General features: G+C 46.7%; 1 protein-coding gene across 2 annotated transcripts in view; it reads right to left on the bottom strand.

Annotated features, from left to right (window-relative positions):
- Positions 1–24,773, bottom strand: part of PPP6R3 (protein phosphatase 6 regulatory subunit 3) — a 125,252-nt gene that overhangs the window by 39,721 nt on the left and 60,758 nt on the right. For both annotated transcript variants that reach the window (XM_070783088.1, XM_070783089.1), the window contains 8 exons: positions 22,004–22,141; positions 19,519–19,584; positions 17,421–17,533; positions 15,111–15,224; positions 6,513–6,642; positions 4,155–4,307; positions 3,044–3,193; positions 2,000–2,064 (listed from right to left, as the gene is read on the bottom strand). In XM_070783088.1, coding sequence (XP_070639189.1) covers positions 2,000–2,064; positions 3,044–3,193; positions 4,155–4,307; positions 6,513–6,642; positions 15,111–15,224; positions 17,421–17,533; positions 19,519–19,584; positions 22,004–22,141 — 929 coding nt within the window. The remainder of the gene's footprint in view (positions 1–1,999; positions 2,065–3,043; positions 3,194–4,154; positions 4,308–6,512; positions 6,643–15,110; positions 15,225–17,420; positions 17,534–19,518; positions 19,585–22,003; positions 22,142–24,773) is intronic.

Here is a 24,773-nt window from a genome sequence, read left to right as displayed (position 1 = left end):
AACTGAGGTGAGAATTCTACTGGTTCATTTTGCTAAGACAGGATATTAAATTTCAATCATATTAATCAATTACCAGAGAAAGTTATCTACTAATGGCATTTCTTGAGTTAAAACATTAGCTGACTCGAGGACTTGGCCAAGAGGAAAGGTGGTCACCTTGCATCTGGCCCATACACCACTGGGAGCAGACATGCGTGTTACTCCTCACCCATTCCCTCACCAGAGTCTACTCTTCACAAGTGACCCATCTTTACACTTAGGACTTCTCACATCACTGTGACTGCTCTACCTGAATATTTAAAAAGTGTCAATATTTTAAATTCTATGAAACAGAAGACTTTTGAATGCAGACAGGAGGGAACAAACTGAAGGGATCTTTACTTAAAGGAGACTCTTTCAGGAGCCACTTTAAAAAAGAAAAAACCACATAATGCTTACAGGCTTGCCTCAAAAGTGTCTGCTACCAAGCTTAGAGGTTCCACGGATACCTATAGGTCGGAAGGCACAGGGCGGACTTCAGCTGAGCTGCTAAGAGCCTCCCTTCTTGTTCAGTCGCTCAGTCGGGTCCAGCTCTTTGTGACCTCTTTCAGTTTCACAGTAAGATTCACAATAAGAACCTGAATGTTCATTCGGGGCAAATTCTTACAAACTCTGCTGTATTCCCTCAAACCTCCACAAGTGAAAACAAACACCCATCTCCAAGCTTTTTGGCCCAAGGCCCCCTATGTTCTTTATGCTTCCTGTTCAAGGAAACCTTAAAAAGCTCTTTCAAGACCACCAAGAAAGAAGAAATCATCTTAGCCAGGATTTCAGAGGCTGGAGCTCACAGGGAGCAGAGCACTGGTGAGACGAGGAGGCAGAGAGAGGCAGGGAGTCAAGGAAGGCGAAGACAGACCAGAGACGTCCATCTGGCCACAGAAGGGCTCTCCTCGGAGGAGAGGACCTGAGCCCCAGCCACACTCAACTACAAGCCATCTTTCTCCACAAAGAATCAAAGCAAAGCCCTATCAGTTTTTAGTAATTGATTTTTAAAAGAAATGTATACCCCAAAATGTATGCTTCCATAAATATGACTTAAAAGCAAACACAAGAATGCCTTGAGAGTGTTTCCCAAACTCACCCCCTGCTGCAGAATCTATGGGGAGGCATAAAAGCTCCCTGGGCGTTAGAGAGGAACGCTCATCCCCGACAACACTGCTAGGGGAAACTGTAACAAAGCCACTCACAGGCCGCAACACATACCGCAAGCAACCGTGCCAATCAGCTAACGGAAACTTTCTATAAAACGAAATACTAGGCAATTTTGCCCTCCTCTAGCTCCAGGCACAAAGTGACTCTAGGAGCTAATTATCATCACGGAGGACTTGCCTTTGTCATTCTCTTCCTCCTTCCCATCATTCTCAGAAAAACCACCATTCACAAAGAAACAAGAAGTTTCAAAAGCAGCAACAGAGGAGGGGCGTACTCCCAACTCCTGGTTTCCCCTCAAGACAGGTAGAAAGACAGGGAGATCTAAAAGTAAATTATTAGAAAAATACCTGTTAACAATTAAATGCTCTGGAAGTCCCAAGAGAGCCATTTGTAACTAGCTGTAAAGTGGCCTATACCATGTAACTATATCCATTGTTCCCTGGCTAGAGCAAGGGCGCGCATTTTCTTCAAATTAAAAATCAGGGCTCCTCTAGAGGCTCAATGGTGAGGAGTCCGCAGGAGACATAGTTCAGTCCCTGGCCCAGGAAGACCCCACATGTCTCGGAGTGGCAACTGCTAAGCCTGTGCTCTAGAGTCCAAGAGCCACAACTACTGAAACCTGAGCGCCTAGAGCCTGTGCTCTGGAGCGAGAGAAGCCGCGGCAATAAGAAGCCCACACGCTGGAGCTGGAGGGTGGGCCCGCCACGCCACAACTCTGCAAAAAAGCCTGAGCAGCAGCAAAGACCCAGCACAGCCAAATATAAACAAATAATCACACTGAACTCCTATCCGAAAACAATATACTTACTGTTTCTTCTCATTCATTTCCCAGGCATCAAGTATTCGTTCTATTAACTGACATTTTTGAAAGAGCTGAATAAAAAAGAATGTTCAGGTTAACATGGACATAAATGTCAAAGTGTCAAAATTTTAAAGTGAAACAGAACTCTAGTTAAACAGAAAAGTGATACATACCACTTTGTACATACAACCCAGCAAGCTAAACACAGCTGTGAATTATTGGCTAAATCAGATGCAGTGTGATAAAGTAACTGCTACCAGCGAGCAGCTGACCTAAAGCAAAGCCAGGTTTTATTCTGAAATGGAATCATGCCCCAGCAAAAATTTAGTTCACAACCCACAGCAATACTTGTACTTTTCAAATGTGAGCAACACTCACTTCTACATGAACTAACAGTATTGCATTCTTATTAAAAACAGGTGTGGCTGGCCAGTGACCAGAGCTGTGGGCTGCATTATCAGAATGTGCAAAGCCAGTCTCATTCAAAGGTCATTTGTCTTCCCCATCTACTTGGTCACTCCAGGCTAGCCTTGCCCGTCTTCAAGGTTTGGGGGTAACACAGTATGAGCGAGAGAATGTCCATAGTCACAGAACTGCAGAGCAAGAAGACACCTGAAGACGACTTGGAAAATCACCACCTCACATTTAACAGAAGACAACAGATCCCCGAAGAGGCGTGCTGCCACTGCAGAGAACCCACCTCTCCCCACTTTCAGTCACAGGTTCAGCACCAAAAATGAAAACTCAGGCAAGCCAAATTAACTGTTCAAGTGTTTTTTAAATTTGTATTGTTTTTTAATTTCCAAAAGGTTTCTAAATCTTCCAATCTATTGAGTTTACTGAAACTTTTTTAGAAAGTTCATCTAATGGTGAACTGCCTAGGATATGATTTATAGTATCACTGGTTAAAAGTACAATCAAAATAGGACAGTTAAATCCTTAGATTCTGAAATCTCACCTCCTACCCTTAGACTTCAATTCACTTCATAACTTAAGTAGAAAACTACTCTAACCAGGAGTGGCAGAAAAAAAGACACCAAGTAAGCTTACATGTTTCAATAACAAGTTGTCACCAGCAGAGTCTTGATCAGTAATTGTGCTATTTTCTGTGTTTTCAAAAGGACTCGCAAGAATCAGTGCAATGCAAATTTCCACTTGTGTATGTAAAAAGTTATTCCATGTGTATTTGAAGAACATGTCCTACAAAAAAAAAGAAAAGTAATGCTTTCTTTTACTGTCATCTCAATCTTTCAGTCACTACCTCAATACATTCACCAAATAATCAATCAATAAAGGATGTGCTCCTGGTACAATAAAACAAATTAAAAGGAATACATTATTTTTAAAGGCAGTTTAAAATGCCTCCATAGACTAAACAACATATTTGCTCATTCAACATGTCAGAATTTGCAAGGAATCTAATAGAGACCAACAATAAATGCATAAAGGCAATAATAAATTTCTTTGAGAAAACCTTTTTGTTTTCACAGTGACTAATACAGATATTAAGTTTAGTAAATTTCCAATGATTTTCAAAGAAATTTATGAGAATTTCATTTTGATTCAACAAAATGTTCACTGATGACTCCTGAGCAGTGTCCAGTGCTAGTTGCAAAATACGGTCTCCAATGTCAAGGTGCTCACACCTTAAAAAAGTAACCGGGCCAGGTCCGTGAATCCTAAGCACAGGCCTCGGAGCCGGGGACCTCAGGGGTGCGGGAAGTCCAGATAAGACAGTCTTAATATCCTCTGCAGCTCTCTCTCAGTGGAAAAAAAACAGAAGCCTGTCCCCTGAAGAGAAGCATTATGAAGGGAAAACAGTGCTGCAGGCAGCAGCCACTATGGCTCACACAACCCCCAAAGTGACTACACTCACTCTATCCTCCACGGGAGACCGAGCTTTCGGAGGGAAATGTCTGTGTCTTAACTGTCCTGGAAATTCTCTATAACACAGGCACAGATCTCTACGCAGAGCAACAATAAATCACTACTGAAAAATTAAAAGCACTCAAAATTGATGATAACCTCAAGGGCAAGACTGTCTGCGCTCAGACCAAGAAAAGTCACTGACACGTACTGTGAGTTTATGAGATTCTACAATCAGCGATCTTATTTATAAAAGCTCAATGGCAAGTGAAGACATCTTCCAGGGACATCTTACCAGTATGACCCCAATGCTATTCAGCTCCATGAGGTCCCCGTTGATGCTGCTGGTATTCGTCTGGAGGAGGCTGGATACCAACCTAACCACACTTAGCCGGGTGTTCCCCACAGGGGGGTCCAGCACGCCCCACGTAGTCTTCATCACACTTTTCTGAGAAAGAAAAAGCTTTCTGATTAGGTTCAGTTTAGGACTTCCCTAGCGGCCCAGTGCTGAAGAATCCGCCTGCCAATGCAGGGGACACAGGTTTGATCCCTGGTCCAAGAAGATCACACATGCCATGGGGGCAACCAGAGGGCAGCCCCGACTCACCGCTAGAGAAATGCCTGCAGGCAGCAACAAAGACCCAGCACAACCAAAGATAAATAAAAAAATTAAAAACCAGTTCAATAAACAAACGGTGCAGGAGTATGTACTAAGATATGACACTAGTTAAGCTAAGCCCACGAACAACTTGGCCTAAATTCTACACGTGCAGGAAAATCCAAAACTCCTACTGATATCTTTAAGGTATGATGAAATAAATATAAGAGAAAAAAAACAGGTAATTTTCCTAGACTACATATTTTGTAAGAAATCAAGTATCCCCCCTGCCTTCAATATTCTAAACAAGCAGAAAGCTTGTCAAGTCCATGAAGAAAAAGTGCAATATTCCAAACCTGACCAGAAACCGGAGAAACTGAGAAAAGTGACAAGTGCTTTTGGAACACAGTCCTCAACCTCTGCCAGAGAAAAACGCAGACTCAGTAGCTGCCTCTGGGTCACAACCTAGAAACAGGATCAACCTCAAACCTGCTTTCATCCATAAAAGGGAGTTTGTATTCTTTGAAATTACATAAGATAGACCCAGAACATTTCAGAACTTTAGAAGTTTGGCAGGAGACCCGCAACAAAGTGAAAAGGGTATCCTTCTCCATGTCCCCGTCCAACAGGGCTTCCCAGCACCCCCGCCTGCTCTCCTCCAGGCTCAGGGGAAAGGGGAGCCACCCCCTACCCTCTGCAGTACATGCTAATGAACACAGATCTACTCACACACTGCACTGTGCAGTAAAGCCCGTCAGAGGCTGAACTCACTGCCCCCAGCAGGGAAACAGAAGTCCAAACAAAACACTGTCTTACTTTGGAATCAGGCCCAAGAAGAGCACCAGAGTGAGAACTCACATGAGATGCTTCTCTGTCCACCGAGAAAGGAGACAGTGACACCTGAGACACGGGTCAGGGGCGCCCAGCCACACCTCCTCTTCTCTCAGGTCGCCCCCCTCCTCCGACTTTCACTTCTTTTCTCCTGAACAAATGCTGCTTCTTCCCTGACTCTCCTGCCCTTCTCCCCAGGCCTGGCATGAAGGACGCCACTGGCCAACATCAGTAGCGCACTTTCCACGGCGGGCCCTGAGCACTCCGGCCTGTGCCCCAGACCACTGCCTGCTCGCTGGTCATATGACGAGACAATCTAGAATCTGAACCAGACTCCAAGCACAATGGACATAAATTATTCTCTGCCTCCCCTCCACAAACTGGAAACACCTAAAGCAGAAGGGAGACACTACTACACTCTGTCCCCAGGAACTCACTCCACAGAGGCCACAGAGGTGCACTGTGTATAGCCTGAGACGCCGGGTGCGATGATGCACACAGAAGGAAAAACCCAAGTTAAGAACTAGCGTGGGTGGCAGAACCCTCAAGGGTCTGTCTTCCACCCCAGAGACACCACAAGGGAGAGCCTCGTCCCCTAACCTCAGTCTGCAGTGATCCAAGGGGTAGTCATGACAAAGACACCGCTATGGACCATGGACACCCTGCTTCTGTAGGTCTTCACTGTCTGCGTTTTCAGTGGCTGCCTGAATAAACAGTCATTTCTGGATTAGCCCCTGACAGAAAAACTAACACTCCAAGTCACAGTCAACCCACCACTTCTTGAATGACAATCTGTCTGTCAGGCAGTTATACTGCTCCAACTCTGAGTAAGACAACCCGACTTCCAAGATTAGTGTCTTGAAGATTAATGTGTACCTCAAAGGTGTGAAAATGACATGCTATGAGAAGAAAACTATTTTACTTGCATGTAAATACACAGAATTTATAGGGAAAAAAAAGAACAAAAAGCTGAGTTTTCTAAGCAGGTAAGTATCTTACTTAATTTGCTTAATTCTATTCCATTCATCAATTTAGACACTATATACAGATAAAAACCAATTTAAAAACTAGTTCAAAAGCAATGAAAACAACGGCACTTCTAACATACTCTGCACAAGGCGGGTGGGCCACAGCCAGCTCTTTAACTCAGAAGGTTCACCCACCTTCTCACAGCTGAAATCAGACTACGGAACTGTTCAACGACTCGTCAGAGAGCTGCCTTACCTTGGGGGGCTCAAGCAGGAGCTCGTGAAAAGATCCAAGTCTTCCTCGAATGGCTTCTAGAACACTCTTGTTGACCGAACAAGCTGAATGACTCATGCCTGGTGGGCAGATCTCTATATGGCCTTCAAATCTTGAAACAAAGTAAGTTAATTTTATTATTTCAGAACAAACCATTCAAGGTGCTCTGTAACAGTTATGGTAGTGGCTGAGTCACATGGTCATGCCTGACTCTTGCAACCTCATGGACTATAGTCCAACAGGCTCCTCTATCCGTGGGATTTTCCAAGCAAGAGTACTGGAGTAGGTTGTCATTTCCTCCTCCAGGGGATCTTCCTGACCCAGGGCTCGAATCAGTGTCCCCCACATTGGCAGGCAGGTTCTTTACCAACTGAGCCACCAGGGAAACCCCTATCAGAGTACAGGGATATTCAAAACAACTGTGGAATATATGTAATTATATAAAAATTTCTGGAAGGATAGGAAGAGGGTATAATAAAACCTTGATGGGGATCAGCTGACATGACCAGAAATCCAACATATGCTGTCAGGGGAGAAATCATATGCCATTTCCTCCCATTTTCTCTGAACTTTCTAGCTCCTTGCACCTACTATACTAACACCATGTCTCTAACCAGAAAATGTGGGAAGCAACCAGAGATCCCTGAACCACAGTGCATACCATTCTTGCCTACCACTGGACGACGTTAATGATAAACAGGCCTGGGATTTCCCTGGTGCTCCAGGGGTTAAGAATCGGCCTGCCGAAGTAGGGGACACAGGTTCGATCCCTGGTCCAGGAAGATCCCACATGCTGTGGGCCAACTAAGCTCATGGGCCACAACTACCAAACCTGGGCACCCTAGAGCCCGTCTTCCACATGCAGCACTGAAGACCCAGGGCAGCCAAAATAAATAGGCCTGCATCTGTTCTACGGATTCTCTCACTAGTCCATCAATATCGCTTCTTCTTTCAGTTCAGTTCAGTTCAGTCACTCAGTCGTGTCCGACTCTTTGCGACCCCATGAACTGCAGCACGCCAGGCCTCCCTGTCCATCACCAACTCCCGGAGTTCACTCAGACTCACGTCCATCGAGTCAGTGATGCCATCCAGCCATCTCATCCTCTGTCGTCCCCTTCTCCTCCTGCCCCCAACCCCTCCCAGCGTCAGAGTCTTTTCCAATGAGTCAACTCTTCGCGTGAGGTGGCCAAAGTACTGGAGTTTCAGCTTTAGCATCATTCCTTCCAAAGAAATCCCAGGGCTGATCTCCTTCACAATGGACTGGTTGGATCTCCCTGCTTCTTCTTTAAAAGGCGCATATTAATGTTCTGTATAAAGCTCTATCTATAGTCATTATAAGTGGCTTGGAGCTTCCCTGGTGGCTCAGACGGTAAAGCATCTGCCTACAATGCAGGAGACCAGGGTTCAATCCCTGGATTGTGAAGATCCCCTGGAGAAGGAAATGGCAACCCACTCCAGTATTCTTGCCTGGGAAATCCCATGGATGGAGGAGCCTGGCAGACTACAATCCATGGGGTTGCAAAGAGTCGGACACGACTAGGCAACTTCACTTTCTCTCACTTATAGTTATTATAAACCATTTCTCTTAGGAAAACAATTATGAAATTGCTTTCATAAAATCACTGTTAGGAAGCATGGGGATTCTCAAAGTTGGGGGACAGAAGGGAGGGGTGTAAAAATGTGGGTGCACAGTTCAGATTAAAACATAAACCTGGGAGTGGTGTGTCAGTGCAAACTCACTCCCAAGCTCCCAAGGCCTGCGCCGAATCCTGGCCCTTGGCTCACCAGCTATTTGTCCTGATACGGAAAGAACGGCCCCCCCAGGACTGCTGGGGGCCACGCTGGCATCGAGGGCAGAGCCCCGCACAGCTGACACCTGGAGGGGGACCATTACGACAGCCATCTGAAAACATTTCACACGTGCAAGTGATTTCCAAGAGCTACACGTAACAGCATTCAGAAACGCAATTATAGAAAGGGCGCGTGGGCAGGGGAAAGGACTTCTGCTTTGATTATAGTGCTTTTTACTGTGTAGGGGTTTTAATAATTTATGTGGCCAGATATAGCATTCTTCACTGCAGTTTCTGTCCAGGAAGCCAGACTTTGAAACTTCTTTACAGTGTCATAATCCTATGAGCTTCTGCATGCTTTTCCTCTAGTATTTTTCATTTATCTGGAATATATTTTTATGCAAAACAAGCATAGACACTGTATTTCTTCCCCAAGTGGCGAGTCGCTTTCTAAGCCACATTTACGACCTGCTTTTTTCACTCATGTGAAAATACCATACAAAAACTTATACTCAAAATCCTTACTCATTCACGTAAGTTTCACTTGTTCGTCTGATAAACACTGGAGGCGGTTCAGAGGCGAAGTTGTATCTGACTCTTGCAACCCTGTGGTCTGTAGCCTGGCAGGTTTCTCTGTCCATGGGATTTTCCAGGCAAGCATACTAGAATAGGTTGCCATTCCCTTCTACAGGATCTTCCCAACCCAGGAACAGAACCCCAGTCTCCTGCATTGCTGGTATATTCTTTTATCAACTGAGCTGTTCATCTAATAAATACTTAGTGAGCATAAACTTATCTACCTGCCTTGACACAGGTCCAACAGTCAGTATCCACAGTGTTTCTCACATTTTAGTTCTTTCAAATGTATGTAAAGATCCACCAAATCCAAAACAAAACTCACGCTGACATTCCAAGCAGAGGTCTGTTCAATGTGGAAGTCAGGCTCAGAAAGGCACAGGCTGTGATGGCTGCTGGGGCGCCGGCAGGCAGCGCCCTCTCTCCGCTGAACCTAGTGCCCAGACACACCGCAGCTCGCTCACACTCACCACCAAAGTGAAGACACTTTGCCTGCGCACAGCTTTGGGCGACTGCGAGTAAAGCGCGCACACACTCACTTCTAAGTTCGCATGATACAATTTTCACTTCTCGTGGGTAAATATCTAAGAGTGCTGGAGAACAAAGGTCTGTCATTGAAGGTGGCCACGTGACTTCCCACCCCAGGTGGGCCGTGTGAGGCTTCACTGTCACAGCACTGGCTATTTGTCTATGCCTTTTTGGTTTAGCTACGCTTAGTGGGCTGAATGGTGCCCCTCCTAGTCCCCAGTCCAGACACCTAGGTTTCCTTCCTGCCCCACGACCAACAGCGTGAGGCCGAAAGGAACTGGTGAGGGGGTCTTCTCGCCACGGCCCCCGATTTTAGGGGCTATGATTTCAGCCTCTGCCATTAAGGATGACAGCGCTCAAGGGTTTTCTGTTTCTCAGTTCCCAAGTTCCTCTGTATTCCTTATTTGCAGACGTTTTATCATAAAAGGCTTTAATGAAATGGTCACACAGTTTTACTTCTTTAGTTTGTTGATACAAGTTACACTGATTTTTATAAAAACTATTTTTATACAGTGGTTTTCAGTTCAGAAAAGAACGGAGGGGAAGGTAGAGACTGGCCATCTGCCGCCTGCCCTCACAAATGCCCAGCCTCCCCTACCAGAGCATCTACTGTGGCCCACGAGCCTGCGCTGACCCATCGCCATCACCCAGAGCCCAGTGCGCTTCACAGAGCGCACCAGACGCTGTACGTTTTACGGGTCTGGACAAACAAAGGCATGTACGGGGCACTAAGATACTACATGGAGAATCTTCACGGCCCTAAAGGTCCTGAGCTCCACCTATTCACTTCGCCCCCAGCACCACCCTCTGGTCATCTGTGATCTTTTTACTGTCTCCACAGTAAAATGAGACATTTCCCAGAAGGTTATGTAGCCTTTTCAGATTGACTTCTTTCCCTTCTTTTTCACTTGCATTCAAGGTTCCTCCATGTCTTTTCATGGCTGGAGGGCACCTTCTTTTTAGGGCTGAAAATATTCCATTGTATGGATGAACTAGTCTGTTTATCCACTCACTGAAGACATCTTAGCTGCTTCCAAGTTGTGGCAAGGGTGGATAAAGCTGCTCAACAACCACAGGTAGGTTTTTGTGTGAACATACGTTTTCTACGCCTTTGGATAAATACCAAGGAACCTAACTGCTGGGGCTGTATGGTAAGAGCGTGTCTGGTTTTGTAAGCAATTGCTGGACTGCCTTTCAAAGTGGCTGCAGCATTCTGCGTTTCCACCAGCAAGGAATGAGAGCTCCTGCTGTTCTGCGGGCCTGCCAGCACCTGGTGCTGTCAGTCAGGTCCAGTGAATTGCTAGCATTGTGCTTCTTACTGATTTCTGTCTAAATGTTATGTCTGTTTCTGACAATAGTTTAGACTTACAGAAAAACTGCAAAAGTACTAGAGTCCCCATATGACCGATACTCAATTTCCCCCATCGTTATCTTACATTTATCAAAATTAATTCACCAATACTCACACGTAAAATCCACACCTCACTCAGGTTTCCATGTTTTTACCTCAAGCTGCGTCTCTGTCTGGAGTCCACCCAGGACCCCTCACTGTGTTTACTGTCAGGGGTCCTCTGTCCTTCGCCTCCTCTTGGCTCTGACAGTTACTCGAACTTTCCCGGCCAGGTACTCTGCAGAGTGTCCCTCAGCTGGGACCTGGTCTTGTACTTTTTTCACAATCGTGGGTTTTTGAGAGGAAGACCACACGAGTAAAATGCCATTTTCATTACACACCATCCATACACCTTAACAATGGCTGTTGACTTGGAGTATCTGGCTGAGGAAGTGCTGGTTGTAGCTGTCCTTCCACAGTGTACTTTCTAGAAGGAAGTCTGAGGTGTCAGCTACAAGAGTGGAGCGTTTTGCTCTTCCTCCTGGAGATGGAATTATGAACTCCTTGGAATTCTGCCACATGGGAGAGCTGTCTCTTCTTGCCCGTTATCCGTTCCACCGTTTATCTGTGTCAGTATGGATCACAGCTAAGCTATCTTACGCAGCCACTCTGTGCTATAACACAACGCTGCTCTATTCTACCGTGCGAGCACTGGCCGTCCCAGCTTTGGCCATGGGTGCTCTTTCAGCTGCCTCCTCTGTCCTGCTCACACACCCTCTTTTTTTCCTTGCTCTTTTTTTTTGGTCTTCTTGCACATGGGTTCTTGGTTCCAGGGATCAAACTTGTGTCCCCCGTATTGGAAGCACGGAGTCTTAACCATTGGACCTCCAGGGAAATCCCTGTGGGTCTTCCTTGTGGAACACGTCCTTAGTCTCTACACTACCCGATGCTCCACACTCATCGCACGTATGTCTTACCCCAGTGGTAGAACGAGCCATTCCTCCAGAGCCCTGATTCCTTTACTGGAGGGCGGGGTTAGAAACCAAGACCTGGGCACACGGTGCCCCTGCTTCTGGTGGTACATCATGGCTTCTGTGCCTCAGAAAGCAATTGTCGCCTGGGTCTAACTCTCCGTATTTCACTGTAGGTAATTTCTAACGTCCTATGCTGATTCTTTCCTCAACTATGTCGGAGTTCACAAATGAGCCCAAAGATATTTTTCATTTGATTTTTCATTTCTAGCATTTCCAGATGATCTTCCATAGCTCTGCTAAAATTCTCCATCTGTTCCCATATTGCTGCTCACTCTTCCCAGAAGTCTTTAACATATCAATCACAGTTTTTTTTTAAATTCCCTACCAGATAGTTCCAACACTTTTGACTCTAGTTCTATTGACTGCTTTTTCTCTTGAGAGAGTGTCAGCTTCTTTTAATTTGGCTTCTTCATCTCACAATTTTTTGGTTGCAACGTGGACATGCTGTGTAAGACAACAGAAACTGATGTAACTAGTACTTGTCTGTAGCGGACACACCTCTCTTCCCCTAAGTCTTTAGTGTGAAGTTTGGGGATCAATTTACAGTCAGCAGCGGAGCTAGGTTCGGGCTCTGCTGTTGCTGTGACTGTTTTTTCTCAGTGCACCAAGACTCAAACTTGTCTCAAGTTACTATGTATTTATAGTCACGGCTGGACCGCCAGTCAACATCTGCTCTGCCCTCAGCTGAAGTTCCTCCTTCAAGCTCGCTCCCATGCTGGTGCTGACGGTCTCCCTGCCCCAGGCCGCAGCCTCCCCTCCATCAGCACCCGGCTATACCCACTCCAGTGTGGTGGCCTGGGCCGGGAGAGGTGTGGGAGGAATGGCTCTGTTGTTCTGGCTCAGCCTCAGGCACCAGAAATGCCCCTGGGCCTCAGGGATGGGCCATCTCGGTAACCCCACCCTTACTTTAGGGACAGGGGCTCTCTAACAGCCTGGGTCCTGAATGTGTCCCTGCTTGTCCTGCGGGATAGAGGTTCTTTCCTGGTCCCTTCCCCCCACTGCCAATGGTCCTCATGCATGCTAAGTCGCTTCAGTCATGTCCGACTCTTTGTGGGCCCATAGACTGTAGCCCGCCAAGCTCCTCTGTCCATGGGATTCTCCAGCAAGAATACCGGAGTGGGTGTGCGTGCCCTCCTCCAAGGAACCTTCCCCACCCAGGGATCAGCCCACGTTTCTTAGGTCTTCTGCAGTGGCAAGCAGGCTCTTTACCACTAGTGCCACCTGTAAGCCCCCACCTGTGTCTTCAGGGTCACAGGGTTTGCGGCCCTTTCCCCAGTGGCTTAACAGCCGGCAGCCAACATGTCCTGAGCAGGGCTAACAAGTGAACGCAAAGTCCCATGTCCACAGTTCTCAGGGCACCCTTGCTCTCCCTGCACCCGGGCACTTCCGGCATTAAGTAACCTACTACCACTCTATGTTTATTAGAAAACACATCGGAACCATCACCTTTTAAGCTGAAAAATGGAACTATATGAAAATACCTCAGTTCCTCAGTAGAAGATAAGAGTTACGCTGTGCAATAACTTACCCCTTCTCTCCATATTTCTTGAGTTTTATTAAAATAATCTGGAATTTACTGTTTTTTCAACATTTGACTTATTCAATTCATTCCTAATAGTCACATGAATTTTCACATCCCTGTTACATTTATCATTACTTTCACCAATATATTTCTTTATCTTAAGTTCTTTATTCTACCTTACTTTTCTGTTTGACTTTGATAAAGTTCATCTTCAAGTAACTGACCCAAGGAAGAGATGGAACACTGAGGTCTCACATGACTGAAAATGCCTCATGGCCTCACACAGCAATCAAAATATTTCAGGGTCACAATCCTGCCCTCTGTCTTTTGGTGTTTATGCAACTTTACAAATGAGATGTCTGGCAATCTGATCTGCTTTGCAGTTAACCCATTTTTTCTTGTCCAAATAGTTTTAAGACTTACCCTTTATCCTAGGGACTCAGAAATCTCCTAAGGATAAGGCTAACATCTTAGCCACCCACCACCCTTGTCCGCCCCTCTTTAAAGTTAATCCTGCTCAGTATCTGGTCAACCTCTGTGGTCTGGGGGTAAGTTCCTTCTGATCAGAAATTTCTTCTGTCACTTCTTTTATTGTTGTATCATTTCTGTTCTCAAGCCGAAGTCATCAACATAAATATCAAAGCACCAGCTCATGTGCTTTTAAAGCATTTTAAGAGATGATGCAACTGCCTTACACCAGGAGTAGCAAGATAACATTCCTGTACCACCTGATTAATACCCTTAAGTTACTGGTTACATTATTTAAAATAGGATTTAACAGGGAAGACACAGGATAAGTCAGAACTGCAGATACAATCCCCAAATTACAATACACTTGAAGCACTGCTGCCACATTGACATCCCATGATCAGTAACCAGAGATGAAAAAGACAGGAATAGAGATGGAGACTTTGGGAAGCAGGGACTGATAAGGCTGTGTTTACTGTTTTGCTAGAAACCAAATGACACCGTTAAAAATAAATCCCAAAGCCCTGGACCGCGGAATTCTCCTGCGCTGACAGCACACCTGGCTGCGCCTTCGCTTCACGCCTCTGCTGTACAGGATGGACCCAATGGTGAAGAGGAAAATACAAATTCTAATCTCTAACCCACAGGCTCCTGGAACACGAATATATGCACACCTCTTCAAATTCTCATTCTCCAGGAAACAATTTGGAAAATTCTGACAATTAATAAGTAAATCAGCTTTAGGTATAAAACTGTAAAGAATATGACAAATATTAAATGACTTGTCCAGAGGCACACAAATAGGAAAAACAGACTATCTTTCTCTTTCTTAAACACACCACAAAATTTTCCTTAAGGCCTCAAGCCACCTGTCCATCCATTTTTAAACAGCCTAATGAACTGCAGTACCTCACGTGTGAAGCCTCAAGTTAGTGCAGAGAGGACAGAAGAGCCCTGAATCGCCACTTGGAGGAGAACTGCACACCAACCAGGAAGAGCTATTTTCAATTTTCACAAACAAGAAATAAGCTTCTCCTGAATGTGAGCCGTTCTGCATGGGTTTGATTTATTATAGTAGTATTTTGGTAATGACTACAAAAACTCAAATAACAAGAATCCAAATGTTGCCAATAGTGTTCACTAAAGCATATTTTTCAACTACATCTATGTACTGCATTCATATAAAACTATTTATACAGTAGAAAAATATTCAACAAATGAAATTCAAGGGCATGATACTGTAAAAATAAACCACTAACTTAATTCTTAGTTTTTAAAAACTCTAAAAGGAAAACCAAATGACTCATTTCATGAAACAGAAGGAAAACTTACGTTGGTCGCCGTGTCTCAAGTAAAGTCAACAATATCTGGATTGCACTGACTATGGCCGATTCATTTTTCTCCGTGTGGAAAATATTTGATAGAAGCTGCTCTATAATTTCTTGCCTAGGGAAACAAATCAACAGTCAAGCGCTAACTGTAATGTTATTTAAGACTAACAACTTCAGAAGAAAAGGTCACAGTAATACAAGTACTATATAAGAATGTATATAATTCTTATTAACTTAATTAACCAAGATCTAAAACAGGTACAACAGCGTACCGATTGCTGCATTTTGCCCTAAAATTAAAACTTGGTAAATAAATCCAAATAACTTGGCAGAAGTGAAATGGATCTGACTGAACTCTGCACATGAAGTATTCTCCACAAGCTCTCCGAGGACACTCTCCTGTGCATGTGACAGGCCACAACCATGGTAAAACACCAGGTAGCCCGTCTGGTGGATGTGTACACATGTTCTCAGGAAACCTGCTTCCCAGGCTCTCAGTAATTGTTAGCACCCATGCGGATTAAGAAGCGGAATCTCCCTTGCACTGTGACCGACAGCTGGCTGCTCTGCCGCTCGCCTGACACACACATCAGTCTCCCCACAGTACAGTGGGCTCAACGGACACCAGCACCAGCTCCTCCGCCAGGTGAGGATGGCAAGCAGGGAATAAACTCTTCCTCTCTGGGGGAAGCAAACCAAACTGGCATCTAACCTAACTTCAGAGGATCCTCTCGCAGGAAGCAGTCTTCCAGTACTCCCAGCCAGCACTCCAACTGCTTATAAGACCTCTCAACAGTACCGTAAAAGTCACTCAACACACAGCAGCCTACAGAATAAATACTAAACTTGGAATTGAGCTCTGAAAAACTGGCTGCTTTTCTTTTTACAGTAAACCCATATATTCTTCAAACAGCAGCCTCACCCCAGAGAGAGGTACCGAGCACCACCTGTGGCCACGGAACACTCAGAAGGTAACCAGTCTGAACTGACCTGAGTGTAAAGTACACGCTGGACTTCCCAAACTTTGTTCACAGAAGTGAATGTAGAATATCTCATTAATAATTTTAAATAAACACATGTTGAAATATTTTGTATCTATAAATAATATAATAATATATACTTATATATTTTTGTATAAATTATAAATATATATGTAGCTATTCTAGAATATATAAAAATTAATTTCACCTATATTTTACTTTAATATGGCTACGAGAAAAACTTTAATTACATGTGACTTTTATTGTATTTTTATTAGACAATGCAATCATGTACCGTATGAGATTACTGACAGCCCACCTTTTTTAACCTACTCGAATGGCAGTTTCACATGGTTCAACCTCATAATTACTAGTACTGTATGGAGTACATAAGTCACAATTACAAGGATAACTAACACGGGGCAGCTAAGGTGACATTTTACTCAGAAGCTGACAAGCTCTTAAGTTTTGCTACTCGAGAGAACTAGTGAAAAGGGCCTTCCCAGCCAAAAGATGGAAATGAGCCTCCATACATAGAAGACTTAAAAAAGTTCCAACAAAGTCACTAAAAAGAACAGCAGCAGCAGTAAACTGAAGCTAAACTGCCAGTCACATGTAACAGTGCTAACTATTCACCGTCTTTCCCAGTCGTTCATCCAAAGTGGGGAGAGGCCTTGTTTGTATTAAAACCACCGTTAGTTTTATGGAGTCGGGTTGAATGCACGCACAATGCTTGACGGCAAATACTCTCCCTGAGAACGTGTGGCTCTAGACACACCAGTAGGGTGGGCTGGCCACTCACAGGCTTCACAGTCGAACACCACCCCTAAGTGGTCTTCCACCGAAACACAAGCTGTCTGTTCACCGCGAATCCCTTAGAAACAAGGGCAAAAGCAACACAAAGAAGCAAACACACGGATGCACAACCCTAAAGAGACAAACACACGGGTGCATAGCCCTTCGTGTCAGGTCTGCTCAGGCGACCCCTGATCAGCTGCCAAGGCAGAGTGAATCCTAGGAAGAGCTTCTGATCAAATGTGTTTGCACTTAACTCTCTTCCCTCAAAGACCGTGGAGGCCGGGACTGTCCCATCTCAGAACCCTACACAGAGATGGCTCTTCCTTATTAACACATTCTTACCCTGTAGGTCTCCAAAGGGCATCATGAGGGGCTGAGATCGGATGAGCAGGTTCTCCTGCCTGCTCGCCCGCCCACAGGTACTTTCCAGGGACCCAATCCCCACATGAGGAACACTTACCAAAGAGTGACAAGGGTAACGTATCACAGGGCACCAACGAGAAAAGGCAACCAGAACAGAGACGCAAACATACTTCTCTAGAGTGGCAAGCAGGGGGTCTGGCTCTGCACTGCTCTGGACCTGTAGCATCTGGTCTCTGCTCAGGCGGACAATCTCACAAAGTGACTGTGCTGCGTTTGAGTGCCGCTAGAGGAAAGAAGCACAGTGTCAACTACAGAACACACCGGGAGTCAAACCTATGATAAAAAGTTAGTGAAGAAACTGCTTAAGTAACACAAATTAACACTGGCCATAAGCTACAGTAAATAAGAAATAACGTATGTAAAGTATTGAGTATTTTACCCTCTTGGGCTAATGAGCTCTGTTAACAATACTGCCAACAAAATACAGCTGCTGTGTGTAGAGAAATGTGACTAAAGTTCTGACAAGTAAACTTTCTACAATTAAACTTGAAGAAAAATGTATGTCCTCAATTGATATACTTTTAGCAGCACAGAAAGATGAACCCACTTCCGTGACTTAAAAAAAAACAAAATGCAGCTTTCTGGAATATACTAGTGAGTAAGAAACCCTACACCTTCTTCCCATGCTAGTGTGCGACGCCACAGCGTGCTCTCAGATGCTGGTGCCAGGCACGTGGCACTGAGCGCCGCCCACCCAGCGAGAGCAGAGCAATGGGATTCAGCACAGGTGATAACACGCACCAGGATACCACCCCCCAGTGTGGAATCAGGCACCAAAACCTCCTCAATAAATATAAACTGCTCAGTGCAGTGTAGCATGCAGCTTCCCCTTTAATACCCAACAGAAATGTCAACAGGACTGTCCAAAAAAACAAAATACACTTTCTTGCAAGTCAAGTAGAGAAGGTGCTGATGCCTCAAACACTTTGTCCTCTGCAAAAGGACTTGCTCCAGAAATGGGCCTCTCCTTCGCCAAGCCTTCAGACAGCGACCGTGTCCAGTTGAGCAAGAGCCTAGTAAGGACAAGCTGCGTCCCCGCCCTGGGAACAGGCCAGGCCCGCCCCTGCCCTCCGTTATGGCGCACGGGAAATGTGCTCTGGAAATAAATCATCGACCCCCCACCTCCCCTCTCCCAGCCACAGCAGGAGGGCCAAGGCCCCTTCAAAGCTACGGCCCCGAGACGGTCCACACGGGCGTGTCCTGGGTGTCAGCAGGAACAGTACTTACTACAGGGGCAACGAGTGAGCTGTCGGAGGAGAGCCACAGCCCCTGCATGGCTAGCTCCTTGCCTTTTTTTTTTTTTTCCTGAAAGGGACAGTGGGATGGAGAGCCTGCTTTTGATGAACTCCAGGGACCAAAAGGTTTTGAATGGACCAGAGTAGAAGGGAAGTCTCCCCTTCGTAGGGGAGAACACCCTCCAGCCACATGCTTCTTCCCTGGCACTGTTTTTCTACAGCGCTCACTCTCCAACTGACCCACCAGCCAGAGCGTCAGAGGAGGGCGCCCGTGCGCAAGACACACCCAGCATGCTCTCTGAACCAACTCCTCTGTAGATACTACACCGAACCACGTGGAATGATAACTTCTCTAGGCAGACATGGCCACATGCTGGCCACTCCACAGGGCTCAGAGCCGCACAGCAGCCGGGTGACTGTCTCCCCTACAGAGGCACACCGCTGGTGACTTCCCCCAGCCCAGCCTACAGAGCTCCCCGAGCAAACTCCAGAGCAGCTCTGACACTGCCACCCAGTCAACCTTCAGCACCCAGGACAAAGGCCAAACCAGCCAGGGCACAGAAGCCTGAGTGCCCAAGAGCCCAGCACTCTGGGATGCACTGGGGACCCGGAGCTGCTGTATGTCTGGAGGCTTTTGCCAGAATGGAAAACACAAGTGCAGACAGATGTGGCCACATCCTCTGGGCTAAAGGTGGGGATAAAAGAAAAAATCGTGGAGGAGGTTTGTGAGGAAGGTGAGTAGATGCAGCCCGCGCTCTAAAGAGACGGAACGAGACCCAGGGCTTACCGTTTCACATTCAGCAAAACACAGCATTTTTAAAAGCCTTTGGTGTTTAGAAAACTGTCAGCCTGAAGCATTCCAGGTGACCACTAGTACCTGTCCTCCCCATTCACATCTAGTGAAACGACGCTCTGTGCCCAGACGAACGTGGCTTGTTTTCCAAAAAAATCAAGTTCACAAAAGAGAACTTACATCTTCTTCTTGCGATGGATGAACTATTTCCACGAGCCTCTGGATAATTTTCTCCTCATTTAACCACTGTAAAACACATTGTAGAAGGAATCAGAGCAATGAGTGGCTCCTGTCCAAGCCCCAGTGAAGATTAACATACAGAAATATCCATCATATTTTAAGTAGAATGTACAGGTTTTCTCTGAACTTTGAACACTACAGGAAATTAAAAGTCCCCCAAAAGAAAATGGCAGTGAATATATTAACAGCAGCTAGAGTACCAACTACTCCCCATATCACAAAGCTACATCCCCAAACCCTACACGTCAGCTCAGTGACGTTAGTTCTCAGGCACCGCGCACTAACAAAGCCTGTGCTTTGCTTACGAAGTGGAAGCGGAGATGGAATTTATACATTTTCTGTAAGAGTGTTCATTTTAAGGCAGCTTCAGAAAGGCTGAGAAAAACAGTATATCGTATCAAGCCTTGGGTTTAAAACACACGATGAACTCTTAGATTCTAAAACACAAACAAGCACAGGAAGCGTGGGGGCTGGGGGGTGCCACAGAAAGTTTATCTGCCTGGTCACATGCTAGCAAAGAGCGGTTATCGTGACTAGGACATTCTTCTTCCACTATGTATGAACTACTGCCATGAATGAAAATATGAAAGGGGTAAGAATAAATGAAAAAGCACCTGGCGTAATATTAATTCCACAAGGAAGAGAAACACCAAGTAAATAAAGGCAATGTCTACCTAGAACAGATGGATGGACACACACAGACACACGCACACACGCTCCCAAAAGTTAAAAGAGGTGGGGAGCGGGAGGCAGGAAATCAAACACAATGTGCTAAAGGCTGCGGAGAAATTCTTGGGTTGTCTTCAAGCTCCTCAAGGAGAACATGCCAAAGGAAAATGCAAACAAAAGATCTCAGGAGACCACCAGGAAGGCAGGGGCCCATCTTATTTTAAGATGTTTTAAAATGTGCACATGAAGCCCCTCCGGGGTCTTGTTCACACACAGATTCCGACCCAGCAGGGCAGGGGTGAGATCCAGGTGATGTCTGGGACCACACTCTGAGTAGCCACGTCCTCAAACAGGATGCAAACGCCTCTACAGAGAAGCTGGGGCTGAGGGTCCCGACCACCCAGAGAGAAAGTGGGAAACTGTGGGCAGTGAACAGATCTACCCCCCGGCCACCTCCACAGCTACTAACAAGCAGCCACAGCCCAGCCCACAGCTGGCCCCCAGATCAAAGCCAGACACACAAGAGTTCTCACTACCCTTACCTCGACCTCTACCTTTATTAACCACCTACCGCTACATCCTTTGAGAAGCACACCTACTCCCTTGGAAGTGAGCCCTAAAATCCAACTCAGAAATGACCAAATTTGGGAACTCTAAGAAACCATACTGAATAACCTACTTCAGTAATAACATATAAAGGCAACCACCCTCTTAGCCTTAACTGCCTTCTCTGGAGTCCCCAGTCTCTACGGAGAAAACACTCGCATCCACAAATACACACCTAAAGGTGACCGAAGCCCCAGTTTAGGGCTCTTTCCCAGGATACTCACTAGGTCCTCTCAGCTGACATACTCACATGACCATGGCTCTCAGAAGACCTCCGCCTGGTTCTACAGACCCAGCCCTGACACCGTCCCCTGACACACCATGCCCCCCCACACACCTGTCATGCCTGCCCCCTCAGTGGACTATGCCCCTCTCCCTGGAACGCCTCCTGACAGACCCTACTAACCCTCCTCTGGGCCTTCCTAGGTCTTTAGCAGTTTCAATAAAACTCATTTCCAGAGTTCTTAGGTTTGAGGTTGAGTATTAAAGACAGAATGGACTGGGGAATGGTTCTGGAAGAAGGCAGTGAAGGGGATGAAAGAGAAGGGATGGAAGAGGCAGCGCTGAGAGCCTGCGAGAAACCTCACCTTCAAATCATTCACACCCTCCTCTTCCCACCCAAGACAGTCCTCCAGAGCCATATGTCCTGGAATAACCACCTCCCCCAAATCTGAAATACGTGCCCCTTTGAAGGTAAACTCCATTCTCCTGCTATCCCATGCTCCTAGGCATCCATGAGGCTACTTCCGAAGCCAGATCCCCTGGAAATACCACAGCTCTTCCTTTTGACTCTTAGAGACATCCCTGCAGGTGACATCTCCTCAAGACAGAAAAGATTCCTCACAGCCTGCTCAAACGAGACAGAGCTCCCGACCTTCCCATTTCTGCTCTTCCCACCAGACCAGCTAAGACAAATCCAGTCTGCCTTCCCACTCCGCTGAAGAGCAAAGCCAGCAAAGGAAGAGAACAAGAAGACAGCCTGTGTCTCTTGGGGAGTGCACATGGGGAACCCTAACCCTGGAAAAACCTGGGTCTCTTCCTGTGGTAGAGCCCTTCTCCTGCCCCCCACCCCGGTTTCCCAGACCCTGACTACCCGTCCCTGGAATCCCACCCAGATGCCGCAGCCCGCCCACGCCGCCTGACTACTCACATTCAGCACCTCCTGCCTGGGCTGCGGGGGCTCGATGCACGTCAGGAGCCTGAGCAGCAAGTCCATGATGGCCGACGTTCCTATGTGCTTTATAATAAGGTCCACAAAGTCACGTTTCTTCTTCAGGAAATCCACAATCTAGAGGAGAACAGCCACAACTGAAAGACGCATCCCTGGGGAACCATCAACTTTAGGACACTTTCAGTCCTGACCCCTCGGGCTGCCCCCTCCGAAGTCCCATCACCACTTTAAGGCAAGTCAAAGGCTGAATTAGCCATAGATGTCAAACCGGAAAGACTTCTGATTATTACAGAACTGAAAAACCTCTTTTAAAAAAAAAAACAAAACTCCCAAATTACCACCTGTTCCCTGATACAAACACACCATAACAGAATCTTTCATTTCTGCTCACTTTCATTATTAATTCTGAAAGAATGAGGATCAAAAATGTAACACTCCATAAAAGGCAAGAGAATATACCACTTAACAATTTATAGACATAAAGCAAGTCCATTAGGCTTTACACGAAAATGCAGACTAAACATCCAAAGTCCTAACTGTACTCTAGCAAGAAAAACATTCAAAACAGATTTCTGCATCAGTCAAAGTGGCTAACTCACATGCTATAGAAAATCACAGCTGCGTTTTATTTCAGCCATTCACCTGATCAGATTAACACCAGGAGGCTGAGCGTGGAAGAGGCTGACCATTAACCGAGGGGATAAGAAAACATCAGTGAAGTCAGGGTTGCCACCTAGGTCTCTCCTGCACAGGAAGAAACATGCTCTGCCTTGGACACCCCTGTGTACATTCTGGCTTTTTTGTCCGTGTACAGGAATCATCTGCTCAAAAGTCCCAAAAGCAGCACAGCCAGCGAGGCAGCTGCCGTGACAATATCGCCCTGACGTCTCCCAGAAGCTTGTGAGGTGGGGCTGCTCAACTCAAATGTTCTAGGTGAGGAAACTGAGGCTCAGACCAGTCAAGGATTTTGCTAGAAGCTAAAAAGTGGTTGCCCTGAGATTTAAATCCAACAGAGCCACAAGCTCATCACCCCACATGACAGCTAGAAGCCAGGGGTGAACTAAAACTGCTTCACACCATCAGATGGAAATACAGAATTAGCCATCACACACTGCTTCTCTAAACAGTGAGGTTAAAGGCTGTAGCACAAACGTGCAGCGAGTTACACATAATCCACTCACAGCTGAGTCACACAGTAGTTTTAAAAGCACAGTGGAGGAGAGGGGGGAGAAAAGGTGGCATGTGGCCAAAACACTGCATTTAGTGGCCGAAGCACCGACTCCGGAGCCCACAGGCAGGGCCAAGGGGGCACAGCAAGGACGGCAAGGTGGCCTGTCTGGGGGACAGCAGTGGAGGGGCTCACCCGCCAGCACTCAGGGTGCCCCTCACAGAAGGTCCTGCTGCTCTGCGAGTTAATCCTGAGAGGTGTCTATACTGGTTAAATCAGACTGAGTCTGAATTCAGTTGCACATACCCTTACTAACATATCATGTGATGGGAAACCTTTATTTACACTCATGATTCTCAAAAGGAGAGGAAGGTGCCAGTGTGGGCTTCTCTCGTAGCTGAAAGAGCAAAGCAAGGACTCTCGAGTCCTCTCGTGATGAGGGCTGAGCTGAGAAGCACAACAAGCAGCAGAGTGAACGGCCTTCTCTCAGCGCTGAAGTGGCGCGTGCCACCTTCTGTACACAGGTGACACGTCTGGCCTTGGAGACCAAGCAAAGGCTCAGCAGCCCAGAGGGCTCTGAGCATGTCCTCACTCTGTGCTGAAGATACACGGACACCAGGCCCCACAGATGCGGGCCCCGGGCACAGAGAGGGGAAGACAGGCACGAGGGGATGTGAGACTGGTCTCCATCACGACCACAGCCACCTGGAACTGACCAGGACACAGACTGACGGGGTGAGCTGAACTCTCCTAGAAGAGTAAGCAGTCCTGTCATTTCTCATCCAAAGGCGGGAGGAGGAAGGACGAGCCGTACCGGAGGGACTGGGATTCGGGGATTACTGTCTAAGAAACAAGAACCTCAGTTCCAACACACTGAGAAAGGCAATCCTGCTCAACTAAGAACACGAAAGCACGACCTCGTCTGTCTAAAATAAGACCTGTATGCACTTGGCCTTGGCACAGGGCAGGCGTTCTGGGCCGAAAATAGTTCCAGCCCCTCCAGGTCTGCTGACAGCAAGGACAGGTCACGGAGCCTGCCTTCCACCACGAAGGACGCCAGGCCCGACTGCTGTGGCCCCTGCAGCTCTGCCTTCACACCCCCACGGCCTGCACTCTGCAGACTCTTAGTTTGTTCTTGGGCGTGTGAGGCTCCTGCTGCTCCCTGGGGCCCATTTGCGTAAGTGAATCCTAATCTCCTCGTAAGCAGATCTTTTCCACACCAGAATCCACCAGAGCCATGATTTTAGCATGCATCCCAGTCGTCTGGGAGGCTTCTTACAGCCCAGACTGCAGGCCCCACCCCAGGGTGTCTGACTCAGCAGGCCTGAAATGGAGCTCCAGAAACTGCGTTTCCAACAAGCGCTCGGGTGGTATTCACGCTGCTGGACCACACACAGCAGACGCCTGGGACATGCAAGTTTCCAGGCACAGGGGACTGAGAGCGAAACGAAGCCCAGGAGACGGGAGGCGGGGCACAGCGGGGCGACACCGAGAACGAGGAGGAGGGGGAGGAGGCGGACCGTGGGAGCAGGCTCCTGCCCAACTCCTGCCAGGCTCTGCTGGACAGAAGAGCGAAGCTCC

Source organism: Bos indicus, chromosome 29 (assembly GCF_029378745.1).
Source record: "Bos indicus isolate NIAB-ARS_2022 breed Sahiwal x Tharparkar chromosome 29, NIAB-ARS_B.indTharparkar_mat_pri_1.0, whole genome shotgun sequence".
NCBI classification, from domain to species: domain Eukaryota; kingdom Metazoa; phylum Chordata; class Mammalia; order Artiodactyla; family Bovidae; genus Bos; species Bos indicus.
The sequence above is the reverse complement of the archived record's forward strand: the minus strand, read 5'-3'. Positions and strand labels throughout refer to the sequence as shown.